This window comes from Bos taurus, chromosome 3 (genome assembly GCF_002263795.3).
Source record: "Bos taurus isolate L1 Dominette 01449 registration number 42190680 breed Hereford chromosome 3, ARS-UCD2.0, whole genome shotgun sequence".
Taxonomy (NCBI): domain Eukaryota; kingdom Metazoa; phylum Chordata; class Mammalia; order Artiodactyla; family Bovidae; genus Bos; species Bos taurus.
In genome coordinates, this window is record NC_037330.1 from 69002823 (window position 1) to 69021011 (window position 18189).

General features: G+C 36.7%; 1 protein-coding gene across 1 annotated transcript in view; it reads right to left on the reverse strand.

Annotated features, from left to right (window-relative positions):
• Positions 1-18189, reverse strand: part of MSH4 (mutS homolog 4) — a 92780-nt gene that overhangs the window by 40104 nt on the left and 34487 nt on the right. Inside the window, exons 8-11 of the mRNA NM_001206255.3 lie at positions 17118-17185; positions 6723-6797; positions 1568-1632; positions 331-500 (exon numbers count right to left, since the gene is read on the reverse strand). Of these exons, the coding sequence (NP_001193184.1) occupies positions 331-500; positions 1568-1632; positions 6723-6797; positions 17118-17185 (378 nt within the window). The remainder of the gene's footprint in view (positions 1-330; positions 501-1567; positions 1633-6722; positions 6798-17117; positions 17186-18189) is intronic.

Here is an 18189-nt window from a genome sequence, read left to right on the forward strand (position 1 = left end):
GTTCAATCCCTGGGTCGGGAAGATCCCCTGGAGAAGGAAATGGCAAATGGAAGATCCCCTGGAGAAGGAAATGGCAATCCACTCCAGTACTCTTGCCTGGAGAATCCCATGGAGGGAAGAGCCTGGTAGGCTACAGTCCATACTCACAAAGAGTAGGACAGGACTGAGTAACTTTCCTAGACGATAATACATTTTAATCTTATCTGTCGTTTTGGTAACAAAAAATAAAATTAAAATATGCCTGGTTAATATCATCAGCAAAAACAAAAAGCATGTCCTAAAACAGTTTGCTTTATTTCGAAAAATCAGAAAACATATGCTCAAAACTACCTGCTATGTCATCTACAATCTCTGTATATGTTCTTCTGGCTATGTCAAGAAATTCATTTATGTTAGACCTCACTGCATAGCACTTCTGAGTCCTCATGTTCAGGCATCCCTTCATGTATCTTGCATCATCATTAATTACTGTTTTAATCTTGTCAAGTATGATTCCAAACCTGAAAATGAAATTATAGGTAATAAGTCAGTTATTTTAATTTGCAATTTGAATATGTTAATGGTAGCAAATATCATATCTTCTTAAAATTATTGTTGAAAATTTTTTTGTAAATAGTCAATATATATATGAAACTATATAAGTTAGGACTCCGACTACATCAATTTTAAACTATTTTGTCAGTCCTAAGTATGTTCCTAAAAAAAAAAAGTGACATCACCAAGGTTAATCCTACAATGGCTAGTAGTCTCCCAAACTATACATACTAATTGTGTGTGAATATAAAAATATATCCCTGAATCACTATTATAAAATTCTGGTTTCATGCTCGTGGGCTCATTTAACATTTACTTATACCATGAGCATTGTGTTAGGTGCAGGGAGTCAAAGAAGAATTAATATATGGTCTTTGCCCTCAGCTGGGGCAAGAGATACCAAACATATTGTGAGACAGTTTAATAACTTACTATAGTGATCATGCAAACTATAAGTCTGGTAATACCTATTTTCCTAACCTTTTATTTTATTCTATTATATATCTGTCTGTAATAATTCAGTTATACTATTAACCTCATTTTGTGACCTCACACAAGGTGAGAATCTTGAATCAATAAAATAACAGTTTTTAAGTATCATGAGTCTTTTTGGTCAAGAAATAAGGTGCTACTGCTAAATGCAATACTAAAATTAAACTATAACTAGATATTATTCAGTATTCATATAGACTATTTTTGTTACATTAGGTCCTTATGATTTAACATAAGAGACTAATATATTTTTAGATTTGCAAGTTTTTCCAGGGAGAATAGCTTAAAAAAGAAACATCAAAATTTTGCATGATTCCAGTTTTTAATGCTATTCTAATTGTCCACTAACAAAAATTATGCTGTTACCCTATCTATTGTTATTTATAAAATGCAATATATAAATAAATTTTTAATAAATAAAGTTTTTTTAACCAACACTTAAGTAATTGTCCTACAAAATACAAATAGAGTTCTTAAAATCAGTAAAGATCAGGAAGAAAGGAATAATCTGCTATTTTATTAACAGTTGAATGACAAAGACCTCTTATCTTCCAAGGAACCATAATAAGCTCTTAATAAAGGTGTGTTACAGTTCTTCAGAGTAATCTATTAAAGAATAAGATAAACATAGTTAAGGATAATAAATTACAACATTATTGAAACAAAACATTTAGACTTGTTTAGTACTTTACATTTTACCAAGTACTTTCTTTCTTCATTTTCTCATTTACATACTCATAAAGGATATTTTATGTATGCAGGTGAAAACAGATTGTATCTGGCCCATTTTCCAGATAAAGAGCACATGGCTAAACAGTACCATCCACTGGTTTACTATTATGACTTACTTTTCTTGTCTCCTAACTAATCATTAACTTTAAACTACTTATTGTCAATAGTAACTTAAAGTTATCATTATATATTCTGAGTATTCTATGTATACTTCCAAAATGTGGGTTAAATGTACATTAAACTAAAAAAGTGTTTTTATGTTGGTAAATAGAGCAAGTTCTCCATTCTTATATGACAAAAGTATGGATCCTTATTTTGCTTACTGGAAACTATGTGTGGTCACTATTTGAATAAACAGAAAACAGTAGAAAATATAGGTAATCTGATTTTAACCTTATTTTAGTTTTCTATGAGACAATGGCAATAATAGCTTTTTTGAAGAATAGAAAAATAATATTTACATACCAACAAAAACAAGTAATTCATAAAAGCATAAAGAAACACATTTATTATTCTATCATACCTCCAAAGACAAGTATTATGGTATACATCCTGTCACTTTTTCATATCAAAAATTTAAGGATGGAGCCAAAGCAAAAAGAATACCCAGCTGTGGATGTGACTGGTGATAGAAGCAAGGTCCGATGCTGTAAAGAGCAATATTGCATAGGAACCTGGAATGTCAGGTCCATGAATCAAGGCAAATTGGAAGTGGTCAAACGAGAGATGATAAGAGTGAATGACAACATTCTAGGAATCAGAGAACTAAAATGGACTGGAATGGGTGAATTTAACTCAGATGACCATTATATCTACTACTGCTGGCAGGAATCCCTCAGAAGAAATGGAGTGGCCATCATGGTCAACAAAAGAGTCTGAAATGCAGTACTTGGATGCAATCTCAAAAACGACAGAGTGATCTCTGTTCGTTTCCAAGGCAAACCATTCAATATCACAGTAATCCAAGTCTATACCCCAACCAGTAACGCTGAAGAAGCTTAAATCGAATGGTTCTATGAAGACCTACAAGACCTTTTAGAACTAACACCCAAAAAAGATGTCCTTTTCATTATAGGGGACTGCAATGCAAAAGTAGGAAGTCAAGAAACACCTGGAGTAACAGGCAAATTTGGCCTTGGAATACGGAATGAAGCAGGGCAAAGACTAATAGAGTTTTCCCAAGAAAATGCACTGGTCATAACAAACACCCTCTTCCAACAACACAGGAGAAGACTCTATACATGGACATCACCAGATGGTCAACATCGAAATCAGACTGATTATATTCTTTGCAGCCAAAGATGGAAAAGCTCTATACAGTCAGCAAAAACAAGACCAGGAGCTGACTGTGACTCAGACCATGAACTCCTTATTGCCAAATTCAGACTGAAATTGAAGAAAGTAGGGAAAACCACTAGACCATTCAGGTATGACCTAAATCAAATCCCTTATGATTATACAGTGGACGTAAGAAATAGATTTAAGGGCCTAGATCTGATAGATAGAGTGCCTGAGGAACTACGGACGGAGGTTCGTGACATTGTACAGGAGACAGGGATCAAGACCATCCCCATGGAAAAGAAATGCAAAGAAGCAAAATGGCTATCTGGGGAGGACTTACAAATAGCTGTGAAAAGAAGAGAAGTGAAAAGCAAAGGAGAAAAGGAAAGGTACAAACATCTGAATGCAGAGTTCCAAAGAATAGCAAGAAGAGATAAGAAAGCCTTCTTCAGCGATCAATGCAAAGAAATAGAGGAAAACAACAGAATGGGAAAGACGAGGGATCTCTTCAAGAAAATCAGAGATACCAAAGGAACATTTCATGCAAAGATGGGCTCGATGAAGGACAGATGGTATGGACCTAACAGAAGCAGAAGATATTAAGAAGAGATGGCAAGAATACACAGAAGAACTGTACAAAAAAGATCTTCATGACCCAGATAATCACGATGGTGTGATCACTAACCTAGAGCAAGACGTCCCGGAATGTGAAGTCAAGTGGGCCTTAGAAAGCATCACTACGAACAAAGCTAATGAAGGTGATGGAATTCCACTTGAGCTATTCCAAATCCTGAAAGATGATGCTGTGAAAGTGCTGCACTCAATACGCCAGCAAATCTGGAAAACTCAGCAGTGGCCACAGGACTGGAAAAGGTCAGTTTTCATTCCAATCCCAAAGAAAGGCAATGCCAAAGAATGCTCAAACTACCGCACAATTGCACGCATCTCACAGGCTAGTAAAGTAATGCTCAAAATTCTCCAAGCCAGGCTTCAGCAATATGTGAACCGTGAACTTCCTGATGTTCAAGCTGGTTTTAGAAAAGGCAGAGGAACCAGAGATCAAATTGCCAACATCCGCTGGATCATGGAAAAAGCAAGAGAGTTCCAGAAAAGCATGTATTTCTGCTTTATTGACTATGCCAAAGCATTTGACTGTGTGGATCACAATAAACTGTGGAAAATTCTGAAAGAGATGGGAATACCAGACCACCTGACCTGCCTCTTGAGAAATTTGTATGCAGGTCAGGAAGCAACAGTTAGAACTGGACATGGAACAACAGACTGGTTCCAAATAGGAAAAGGAGTTAGTCAAGGCTGTATATTGTCACCCTGCTTATTTAACTTATATGCAGAGTACATCATGAGAAACGCTGGACTGGAAGAAACACAAGCTGGAATCAAGATTGCTCAGAGAAATATCAATAATCTCAGATATGCAGATGACACCACCCTTATGGCAGAAAGTGAAGAGGAACTAAAAAGCCTCTTGATGAAAGTGAAAGAGGAGAGTGAAAAAGTTGGCTTAAAGCTCAACATTCAGAAAACGAAGATCATGGCATCCAGTCCCATCACTTCATGGGAAATAGATGGGGAAACAGTGGAAACAGTGTCAGACTTTATTTTTTTGGGCTCCAAAATCACTGCATATGGTGACTGCAGCCATGAAATTAAAAGACGCTTACTCCTTGGAAGGAAAGTTATGACCAACCTAGATAGCATATTCAAAAGCAGAGACATTACTTTGCCAACAAAGGTCCATTTAGTCAAGGCTATGGTTTTTCCTGTGGTCATGTATGGATGTGAGAGTTGGACTGTGAAGAAGGCTGAGCACCGAAGAATTGATGCTTTTGAACTGTGGTGTTGGAGAAGACTCTTGAGAGTCCCTTGGACTGCAAGGAGATCCAACCAGTCCATTCTGAAGGAGATGAGCCCTGGGATTTCTTTGGAAGGAATGATGCTAAAGCTGAAACTCCAATACTTTGGCCACCTCATGCAAAGAGTTGACTCATTGGAAAAGACTCTGATGCTGGGAGGGATTGAGGGCAGGAGGAGAAGGGGACGAGAGAGGATGAGATGGCTGGATGGCGTCACTGACTCGATGGATGTGAGTCTGAGTGAACTCCAGGAGTTGGTGATGGACAGGGAGGCCTGGAGTGCTGCAATTCATGGGGTCGCAAAGAGTCGGACACAGCTGAGCGACTGAACTGAACTGAACTGATTAACTACTTGGTTCCATTTTTTGTCATTTTCCACATTTCCATTGGCACACCAGTATTTTCTCATAAAATTACACAAGTTTTATGATAATAGAAAGATTTTCTGTCATTTGTGATAAAATTTTCCTAACTTTGTCATTTTGACTTTGCCTTAGACATACCAAAGTTTGAAACTTTGTGTTTCATCAACTATCAGTTTGGGGGGATGATTTATTATACTTATTTCATTCTAAGAAAGATGACAACACTTTTGAAATATTTTGCCTAATTGTTGTATGTGTCTGTAGTAGAATAAAGTTTATAACAAAATTTTTCTACACTTTTCATTATTTTTTATTTTTATAAAGTGATTCTTCTTTGTCTTTTAATTTAAAGTTTTTCAAATATTGTACACCATATAGAATTAAAAATAGATGAGAAAAATCACCATTTTATAACCATCACAGTTATGTCAGATAAAAGTTATTAATAAATACCAAAATCAAGGGGTGAAAGTTTGACAAGGACCAGTGAATTTACCCAGTCTCAAGGTATCTCTCCACAGATTACTTATAACTTTATAGTGAAGTAATTGATCAAAGTTATTGTCACCAAGAAGGAAAAAGTGCCATGTGCCTCTTGATACTGAGAAAGATACAACATTGCTCACAGAGTACTACTGTCAAACATGTATAACCCAAATTTAATCATGAAGAAACAATCACACAAACAAGAATATCCTATTAAACAACTGACCCTTACTCTTCAAGATGTCAGTATCACGAAAGACAAAAAAAGGCTGAAAAACTTTTCAGAAGTATAAAGAACCATGACATTAAATACAATGCCTGGTCCTGGACTGGAAAAAAAATTACCATAAAGAACAATATTAGAACTATTGGAAAAATATGAATACAGTATAGGCTATACATAGTTTACAGTTGATCCTTGAACAATACGTGCTTGAACTGTCTGTGCAGGTCCACTCATGGGTGGATTTTTTTCAATAGTAAATACTACAGTACCACATGATCTGCAGTTGACTGAATTTATAGATGTAGAACTGCAGATATGGAGGAACTGTGGACACTGAGGAACTGAGTATACAAACAGCAATAATAAGTTATAGGTGGAATTTCAACTGTAGGGAAGGTTGGTGCCCTGACCCTCATGTTGTGCAACAGTCAACTGCAATAGTATTGTATCAGTGTTAAATATCCTGAATTTTTAAATTATATTGCAGTGATGCTAGAGAACATCTTTGCTCATAGGATGTATGCACTTTAGAATGCAATTCATTCTCAAATTGTTCATTAAGAGTAATAACAAAGGTAATAACATGTGTGTGTGCTGTGTGTGGAAAGAGAGAGAAGATGGGAATTCATTATTCTACTCTTAAAACATTCTAAATGTGAAATTTTTTCAAAACAAAAACTTTTAAAAAACTGATGCTAGACATGTTTTACATAAGACACACACATAAATTACCTTTAAAGGATCCACAAGTTCCAAGGTGTGTTTTAGGCATATTAAATTTGTTATCTTTGACTCAGCTACATTAACCTATTCAGACAAAAAAATCCAAATGTGGACACCATAAATACTTAATACATGAATGAATTTTCCTTTTGAACATTCTACACTTACATTTTCCAAATATTTTTATTTATTAACCTAGGCAGGTAAACCACCTAGGTCCGGAGTCATCAGTCCCAGGGCCCCATACCACTAATGGTTCACGGCCTATTAGGAACCAGGCCACACAGCAGGAAGTGACTGGTGGGTAAGCAAGCAGTTTCATCTGTATTTACAGACACTCTCCACTGCTTGCATTACTTTCTGAGCTTTAAATCCTGTCAGATGAGCGGTGGCATTAAGATTCTCATAGGAGTGTGAACCCTACCCACTGTGAACTACAAGTATAAGGGATCTAGGTTGTGCACTCTTTATAAGAATCTCAATGCCTGATGATCTGAAGAAGAGCTGACATGGTGATGTTAGTGGTGAGGAATGGCAACAAATATAGATTATCATTGGCAGATAGGTTTGACTGCACAGAAGATAGATACGTGATACGAAGCAAGCATGATGTGCTGTGCTTAAGTCTCTCAGTCATGTCCGACTCTTTGAGGCCCCAAGGACTGTAGCCCACCAGGCTCCTCTGTCCATGGCATTCTCCAGGCAAGAATACTGGACTGGGAAGCCTATCCCTTCTCCAGGGGATTTTCCCAACCCAGGGATCAAGCCCAGGTCTCCCTCATTGCAGGCAGATTCTTTACCATCTGAGCCACCAGGGAAATCACCATAAAAAATTAATTGCTTGCAGACTCATCAAAACCCTATCATTGAGTAGCAAGCAACAAGTTGCATCTGGTGTCAGGCTTTAGAGAGGCAAATGAGTTGATGTACTTCAATTGCACAGCTGTATCTGGTAGCAGGCTCTAAGTCAGAATCCAACACTTATTTCAGTCCGAGCATGGGCACACATTATTTTATTTACCACTTCCATCGACACCTATTTGCCACACTGTGCACTTGTCTTGTCACAGTTTTGGTAAGCCCACAAGCTAACCCTAGCCAAGGTGAGTGAAAAAGCAAACCCCGCTGAAGAGCTTCTTTGAAAAACAGGAAAGATCCAATGATGAGATAGCAGAAGACTCTAATAAGACTGCCAACAAAAAAAAAGCTGCATTTAAAATACCAAGCTGCTGCTACGTCGCTTCAGTCGTGTCCAACTCTGTGCGACCCTATAGACGGCAGCCCACCAGGCTCCCCCGTCCCTGGGATTCTCCAGGCAAGAACAGTGGAGTGGGTTGCCATTTCCTTCTCCAATGCATGAAAGTGAAAAGTGAAAGGGAAGTTGCTCAGTCGTGTCCAACTCTTCGTGACCCAATGGACTACAGCCTACCAGGCTCCTCCATCCATGGGATTTTCCAGGCAAGAGTGCTGGAGTGGGGTGCCATTGCCTTCTCCAAAATACCAAGAGCCCTTCTTAAATTACGGGTTCACTGCAACAGGTGATTCACATTCTCCAAGTCTGCTTTATATAATATGTGGCAACAGGCTATTCAACGAAACCATGAAACCTTCAAAACTGCTTCACACCATGAAGACCTAGCACCCTGCATTAAAAGACAAGCCTTTGGAGTTTTTCAAAAGAAAAAAGTGAACACAAAGAACAGAAGCAATTATTGAAGGCCACCACTTTCTCAAATGTGTCTTCACTGACAGCATCTAAAGATTGTGCATGCTGTGACAAAAATCGAAGATCCTGAGACCATAACTAAGACTGGTGCAACCAAGTAAGAAAACAAACATTTTTTTTTTAAAGAAACTACTTCCAGAGGTAAGGAATATAGGGAATTTATTCATCAACTCCTATTCGGTACTGGTTAAGACCTATCACTGGGGCACTGAGGCAACAACTAGTGAGGCAACTCACTAGTTTCCCTGGGACCAGAGAAAAGTCCTCAGGTAGAAAGTTTTAGCTGCTTGCAAAAAGAAGCATATCTTACACAAAAGTGAATACCAAGAGGATGTAGGTGGCACACCAACAAGGTCTACTCCACAATAATGAGTAAAAAAAACCAATTACAAAATGGGAAATGATATTTGCAACACACAGAATCAACAAGGGGTTTATATAAAGAGAAGCTCTACAAATCTAAAACAATGATAACTCAATAGAAAAATGGGCAAGACTTTCACAAAAGCAGATATTCAAAATGTAAATATACATATGAAAGCACATTCAACCTCATTAACAAAAAAGGCCAATTAAAACCACAATGAAGTACTACTATCTACCAACCACTATAGCTAAAATTTTAAACTGACAAGATCAGGTTTGGGAAAAGAGCAATAAGACTTCTCATATACTCCTGATGGAAGTGTAAATTAGTAGATACAATCATTTTAAAAAACATTTTGGCAAATATTTTGTCATTATCTACTAAAGTTGAAGGTATACTTAATGACTCAAATTCCATTCGTATGTACCCAATAAAAATATGTCCAAAATTCTATTAAGAAACAGATATAAAATTGTTAAGCAATATTATCTCTAATCGCTATAACCTGCCAACAACTCAAAAGTTCAACAACAGTGAAACAAATAATGGCATATCCATACAGTGGAATATTATATAGCAATGGAAATAAATGAGCTATAGCTACATGTGACAACATGATTAAATCTTACAAACATAATGTTGGATAGAAGAAGCCAGAGATTAAAAAAATATACACTGAATAATTCCTTATATGTAAAGTTTTTTAAAAAACTGGTAAAACTAAGTTATAAAGAAAAATTAAAAAGTAATAAAAAGTGGTTTCTTTTCAGAAGGAGGTAGAAAATAATGAACAGGAAGAAGCGGAAAGAGAGTTTCATGTTTTGTTTTTATTTTGCTATTTTTGGCTGCGCTGGGTCTTTGTTGCTGCACACGGTTGTACTCTAGTTGCAGTGCCCAGGCCTCTCACTGTAGTGGCTTCTCTTGTTGCAGGGCACGGGCTCTAGGCTGCATAGGCTTCAGCAGTTGTGGCACTCAGGCTCAGTAGTTGTGGTGCATGGGCTCAGTTGCCTTATGGACTGTAGGATCTTCCCAGATCAGGGATCAAATCCACGTCCGCTGCATGGCAGGTGGATTCTTAACCACTGGACCACCAGGAAAGCCCAGGAGGGGAGTTTCAGAAGTACCAGAATATGGACTGGTCATCATGTGAATGTTCACTTTCATAATGCCTGAAGACACTTTTGGCTGTAACATTTGGGGTAACTGTCAGGGGACATTCAACTTTAAGGGATCCAATATGTTGCACTTTCTTCCTTTGTGTGCCATTTCTCAAGGACTCTCTGTTCCTTATCAGTTCCTGGAATACAGAAACAAGTAGAGCTGTATGCAGTTCTCAGGACTGAGATCATGGGAAAGAGCACCTGCTTGGATTCCCTTCAAGTGACTCCCTTCAGTGACTCTCTTCAGCGACCTTGTACTTAATAGACTATCCATTTTGTTGTAACTGGTAGAATTTCATTCTTTTTAATTGCTGAGTAATCATTTTACTGAAGATATATGAGCATGTGAAGTGAAGTGAAATCACTCAGTCGTGTCCGACTCTTTGCAACCCCATGGACTGTAGCCTACCAGGCTCCTTCCTCCATGGGATTCTCCAGGCAAGAGTACTGGAATGGGTTGCCATTTTCCTTCTTCAGGGGATCTTCCCAATCCAGGGATCGAACCCTGGTCTCCCGCATTCCAGGCAATATGCATTTCTGCTAATACAGTACTCTTGTTCCACTACAGACTTGGGTCCCCCACGTCCTTCTTTCTGTCTCCCACCAATTCTTTAGAGAGTGGAAACCTACTGAGCTCACTTTCTCACCCGGGCTTTCAAGACCTTCTTGAGAGGACGCCCTATGCCTTCGTGAGCGTTACAAGTCCAGTGCAAGGGCTTTATTGGTTTTCCACGTAACCCGAGGGATATTGCTTTCTCTCTTTCTGTCAACTCCAGTCCGCAGGTCCCGGTCTGTAAAAGACCACAACAGGTAACAATTGGATTCTACTGGCATCTAGTGGGTAGAAGATATGGTCCATGCTTAGAAACTCAGCCATGTCCAACTCTTTGCAACCCCATGGACTGTAGCCCACCAGGTTCCTCTGTCCATGGGATTCTCCAGACAAGAATACTGGAGTGGGTTGCCATTTCCTTCTTCAGGGGATGTTCCCGAACCAGGGATCAAACCCAGGTCTCCTATATTGCAGGAGGATTCTTTACTGTCTGAGCTAGCAGGGAAGCATCTAGTAGGTAGAAGCTGTGGATACCACTAAACATTTTACAATGCACAGAACAGTAAAAGAATTACCATCTCAACACATAAATAATACAAAGTTGAGAAAATCTGCTGTAGAGGAGTTGTATTACACAAATACTCTCTTAATCTCTTACATCACTGGTGATTTCCTTCCTGCTTCTTCTTTCTCTGTCTCTTTTCAATTTCTCCTAACCTTGATAGCATTGAAAAAATTAAACTGCTATAAACTTTACAGTTTCAAAGTACTAACTGTTGTCCATACCACATGAGCAGGGAGGCAGACCAGACCCTTCCCTAGGTGAGTACTCCAGATAAGTATCTAGCCCCAAAAGACACCTTAATTGCAGTTTGTAAGACCTTAAACTCTTGACCCACAGAAACTGAGAGGTAATAAATATGTATAGTTTTAAACTGCTATAGTTGAGGTCATTTGTTATGCTACAATAGAACACTAATTTTGATCCATGGGTCAGGAAGATCCCTGGAGAAGAGAATGGCAACCCATTCCAGTATTCTTGCCTGGAGAATCCCATGGACAAAGCAGCCTGGTGGGCTAAGTCAGTGGGGTTGCAAAGAGTCAGACCTGACTGAGCAACTTACACACACACACATAAAGTCTCTTTACAGTTTGCTTTTTCAAAGTGAAGAAGAGAGTCTCACCAAGGAGAATTGGGAGACAACTCTCTATTAGCCTTTTGCATTTTTGCACATCTAATGAGCAAAGGCACTGACTGCCTTTGTTCTACACAGACTTTTCAAGGATGTTTGTATAGTGAACACACTTGAAAGATATATTGTCTACTTCTAGGGCAAAGGGTAGGTTTGCTCACAGTCCTTGAAAATAAAGATGGGGCCTCCCTGCAGAATAGCAGGCAAATATGGTTCAACCCCTGGGTTAAGAAGATCCCCTAGAGTAGGAAATGGCAAGCTACTCCAGTATTCTTGCCTGGAAAATTCCATGGACAGAGGAGCCTCGCGGGCTATAGTCCATGGGGTTGCAAAAAGTCAGACTCAACTGAGCAACTGAGCACATACGCTTACTGCCCATAAGATTCAGGTTCCCTACATAAGCAGTTCTCTCCCGTGAAACACTGTATGTGCAGGTGTCATATAGCCCTCTTCACATCATCCTGTTGGAAAGGGAGCTTGGGGAAGCAGTGAAGAAAATGTTGATATTCTGGCTGTGGCTATTGTTATGAGTATAAAGTCTTTTCTCTCTGATCTAGGAGTCTGTGTCTTCTGTTAGCATTTATCAAACTGTGGCAGGCTACCTTGTCACTTTGGAAGTAGGGTAGAATATCGTATCCCTTACAGTTACTGATAACACTATGCTGTAATTGCTTTTTTAAAAAAATAAGAAAACAAAATCTCAAAATGAATTTTAAATTCCTTTGGATTAGAGGCTTACTTCCTACTATATCCCTAGCACTCACCACAGTGCTTGGTAAAATAACTTGTTGAATTAATAAAAGAAAGAGCTATGACCCAGATACTCTTTACGGCAGTCTGAAATCAATGGGAAAAATTTAAAACTTAGGTAAAACTTGAAAAAATTATTTAATATCAAAGTTTTCAAATGTGGGAGTAAGTACTTTAGATGTTTTATAATGGAAAATACAAACATTCTTAATGAAAAACATTAAATAGTAAGGTTATAAAGACTACATAAAAAGAAAATACATCTGGATTAATTTAAAAAAGAAATTTAAGTTTGATTTTCAATGAATGCTTATGATTGGAAAATATGCATTTTCTAAAAATCAATGTTCTTAACAGAAAATATAAGAATTCATCTTGGGTAAACAATTTCACACCGGAAATTTTCAGAGAACATTTCGTTCATTCAGCAGTTTAAGCCAATCATAAAATTCAGCCAATAGAACATTTAGTTCATCCACAAGTTTAAGCAAATCCAGCCATTTAACCAGCACAAGTCTGAACTGATTTAGTAAATATTGTGTTTAAGTAAGATATAGATGCTTATATTAAATTACTTTAAAGTATCATTTAAATATATCTCCAGATGGTTAGGAAAACATTAACTGAGAAACAATAAAGGAAGACTGAAATTTATGAATTATGTATGAAGTCAATATATTGCTTAAGTTTCCTTAAAAGTTAGTAAATCTCATCTGAAAAGTATTTTTTTTAAAAAACCTCCACAAAGGACATATGTGCTGGTTAGGAAAAAATTTACAACTATGACTGGCCCCCCCAAAACTAAAAAGGATGACAAGTAACACTGGCCCTTAATAACCTTATGGAGCTAGTTACAGTTTGCCTTTTTTGGACAAGAAGAAAGATTCCAGATTCTCAGTGTGCAGAATTACCTTATACCAAAATTTCTGGCTTTTCTAAAATCTGATAGTCAAATTGATTACAGAAGCTGGTTAGTTAATCACAGATATTTCTCAGAGAGGTAGTTGGCTAAAATGATATTCCTTTCTTAATAAAACCAGAAATGATCTAATGCAAAAATATGTACAGCTGACCCTTGAACAACACAGGTTAGAACTGCATGGATCCACTTAAATTTGGATCTTTTAAAATAAACACATATGTGTACTGGAGATGTATTTTCTCTTCCTTATGATTTTCTTAATATTTTCTTTTCTCCAGCCTACTTTATTTAAGAATACAGTATAAAAACATACTGCACACAAAACATGTATTAAGTAGCTACTTAGGTTTATCAGGTTTATCCCTGGAGAAGGAAATGGCAACCCACTCCAGTATTCTTGCCTGGAAAATCCCATGGACCAAGGAGCCTGGTAGGCTACAGTCCATGGGGTAGCAAAGAGTTGGACACGACTGAGCAACTTCACTTCACTAGGTTTATCAGTAAGGATTCCAATCAACAGTAGGTTATCAATAGTTAAATTTAAGTGAAAATGAAAGTTGCTCAGTTATATCCAACTCTTTGTGACCCCATGGACTATTACAGTCCATGGAATTCTCCAGGCCAGAATATTGCAGTGAGTAGCCTTTCCCTTCTCCAGGGGATCTGCCCAACCCAGGGATCAAACTCAGGTCTCCCACATTGCAGGCCAATTCTTTACCAACTGAGCTATCAGGGATAGTTAAGTTTGGAGGAAGTCAAAAATTATATGAGGAATTTCAATTGTGCAGAGGGGTTAGCACCCCTAAGCCTGATGTTGTCCAAAGGTCAACTGTATATTACTAATTCTTATAGCTAGTGACACTAAAGCATGGATATGTATGACTATGTAATACTACATATTACACATTACACAATGTGACAACAATGAGACTGCTCTCAGGCATAACCTGATAATTAATTCTTTCCTATAATAAAATTGAAACAAAGTCTTTGCTTACACACAGCTGAGAGTTGAATTGTGTCCCCCTCTAAAAAAAGATATTTTGAAGTCTAAACACTCAGTACCTCAAAACACAGTCTTATTTGGAACTAGGGTCACAGAAATAACGAGTTAAGATGACATCATATTGTAGTAGGTAGACTCCTAATTCAATATGACTGGTTTCAAATAAAACACAGTCATGTGAAGGACTTCCCTGGTGGCCCAGTGGTTAAGAATCCACCTGCCAATACAAAGATGTGGGTTTGATCCCTGGTCCAGGAAGATCCCACATGCCATGGAGCAACTAAGCCCATGAGCCACAACTACTAAAGCCTATACACCCTAGAGTCCATGCTCTGCAACAAGAGAAGCCACTGCAATGAGAAGCCTATGCACCACAATAAAGAGTAGCCCCTGTTAACCACAATTAGAGAAGCTCTGCGTGTATCAACAAAGACCCAGCACAGCCAAAAACATAAATAAACAAATAAGAAAAAGACAGCCACGTGAAGACACAGACACAAGGAAACCACCATGTGACAAGGAAAAGAGAGATTAAATGTATATAGCAAGTCAAGGAACACCAAAGATTACCAACAAACCACCAAAACAGGTAAGAAAGGATTCTCCTACAGGTTTCAGAGAAAACATAGCCCTCCCAACATCTTGATTTCAGACTTCTACCCTCCAGACCTGCGACAATAAAATTATAGTGTTTTAAGCCATGCAGTGTATAGTATTTGTTTCAGCAGGCCCAGGAAACTAATATTAATTGTAAGTACAGAGTAGCCATTTCCTATTCCTACACTGAGTTGCATTTTTTCTGTGTTAAAACATGTCATTCATAAGTAAAACTGTTACTTAAGATACTTTTCATTTGAAAATACCATTCAAAGCAGGACATCTGGCAAAAGATCATAAGGGCTAACTGGTCCTTTGGGTTTATATTCATAATTGATAACTCATTTTTAAGTCTCTGAAAGTCTGTAAATATTTGATGGCTCCAAAAACACTGCTAAACCAGTACAGAGGTTAAAAAATAAAGGTTAATGACACATGTTAACAAGAACATATCTGGAAGTAAAGTGAAAAACCCTTTATATATATTCTGTTGAGCAGAAGTTTTTTAATTGGATATATTCCCAGCTTGTGTTATTTTTGCTTTTGTTGCCACTACTCTATGCTTCTTACACCACATGGGAAGTGATGTAATATTATTTGAAGGTAGACTGAATTCAGCTAAAGATGTATTCTATAAACCTGAAAGCAACCATTAAAATAAAAAAAACAATGAACTTATCCAATAAATCAACAGAGGAGTAAAATGGGATCATAAAAGTATCCATTTAAACCAAAAGAAGGCAGAAGAAAAGGAAAAGAAAATATAGGTGAGATAAATGTAAAAAAGTACCATAACAGAAGATTTAAATTGTAACATACCAATAATCTCATTAAGTACAAATGAAATAAATACCCTAATTAAAAGTTCATTCCAGAAGAAACAGGTAACCTGAATAGCATCATATCTATTTAAGAAATTGAATTTATACTCAAGAATCTCCCTACAAAGAATAATTCCAAGTTTTAACAGCTTTATTTGTGAATTCCACCAAACATTTAAGGAAGAAACAATATTAACACCAGTTATACACAAACACTATGAGAAACTGAAGTGGAAGGAATGCCTCTAACCTCATTGTATGGTATCGATTAATTTTGTTTCAGATTTCAGTTGTTCTAGGTTACCTCTCATTTGTATATATTGAATTTTAAAGTGTTTCAATTATTTAAGGAAACTCCCAATTCTCCTCCTGTCCAACAGCCAAAACTTTTCCATATGATGATGTTTTTATTATAAATGAACCTTAAGAGTATTTCCTCTACCATATGAAAAGGCTTCCTAAATATAGATAAGCCTTCAATGGATTTGCAAAGTAATAAAATTTCAAATAAAATTCCACTGATACAGGACTTCTTTCCTTTTTAAGCACATGAGCAAAAATATGCAAGTGATCCTTGAACAACACAGGACTGAACACTGCAGGTCCACTCATAGTGGGTTTTATTCAATAAATAGAGTACAACACAATCCAATTGGCTGAATCTGCAGATGGAGACCCTTGGATGCAGAAGGCTGGCTGTAAAGTTACATGCTGGTTTTCAATTGCATTGGTGACGGGGAAGAGGGTGCCCTAACCCCCATACTGTTCAAGGGTTAACTTGTAAATGTATTTGATAAAAGCAAATATTTCTCAATTCACTTTAAAGAGAAATGAAAACCATCTATTATTTTCTTTATAGAATGTGCCTACAGGCACTAAGTATTTAAATTTGTAAAAATCCAAAGCCTTGTTTCATATTTAAAGGTTAAGCATACTTGAAAACTAACTAATCAAACTTCACATAATGATCATCTTTTAAAGGACCTTGGAACTAACATAATTTTTATCTAGTTTATTAAGCAAATGTTTTGTAATCTAAGGTTTTTGAAAACTATGTCCAAACTCTTTAAGTAAATATTTGATAAATGAAATATGTCAATTCCTCAATTAATAAACTTTTAATTTTAAGTATATCATATATGATAACACATTGAGGAGAAAAGCTTCCTTTAAAAAGGCATAAAAATATTTCAGATAGTAATGACAAAGTACTTTCCCAAAAAACTTCATATTTTCCAATTGTTACATCATATTAAGACAAGTTATATCACATAATATATAATAAAATAACATGTATACATTAACATACCGTGTCTTGCTTTGGAATTTGAACTAAAACAGAAAGAAGTTGCTCTGTATCAAGAAACCTTGCTATAACTGAAACAAACAGAAAATATGAGCAGTTAAACTTTATGTTACAGTTTAAAATATAGAGTATATAAAGTATTATCCCCAAATAATAATATAGCACAGTTTTATCTGCAAATACCACTTGTTTTAATTGTCTTCATCTATTTTACATTTACCAGGGATAAAATAATAAATTATAGTGTTCTTTTACTAACTTTGATTACTCAGAATTTGTCTTCAAATTTTGACACTGTTGATCACCCCTTCCTTCTTGAAACTCTACTTCTCTGACTTAAATATGTTGCTTATCATAATTTCCTTCCCACTTTTTTGATCTCTAACTTTTTTTCATGATACTTAAAGGATAAGATTAAAAGTCTAAAAGCATCAGTCAACCACTAACCACGTAACTTTCCAGGAGTTACCTAACTTCTCTGAACTTTAGCTGTTCTCATCTTTTAAAAGATGAGATGGTTCATCAAAAAACTAAAAATAGAACTACCATATGATCTAGCAATTCCACTCCAGGGTATATATCCAGAGAAAACAAAAATTCTAATTCAAAAAGATACAAGTACCCCTATGTTCACAGCAGCATTATTCATAATTGCCAAGATACCGTACCTAAATGTCCATCAAGAGACAGTGAATAAAGAAGTTGTGATACACACACACACACATATATATGTATACATGTATATACACACAATGGAATACTACTCAGCCATAAAAAAACAGTAAAATTTTGTCATTTGTGAAAACATGAATGGACCTAGAGGATATTACACTTAGTGAAATAAATCAGGCAGAGAAAGACAAATAAGTATATGTGGAATCTAAAAACTAAAACAAATGAGCAAATATAACAAAACAGAAACAGACTCACAGATACAGAGAACTAACTAGTGGTTACCAATGCGGAGAAAGTAGGGAGGGGGGAAAAGAGATGGATGGGGGATTAAGAGGTACAAACTACTACATATAAAATAAGTAAGCTATAAAGCATATGTTATACAGCATAGTGAATACAG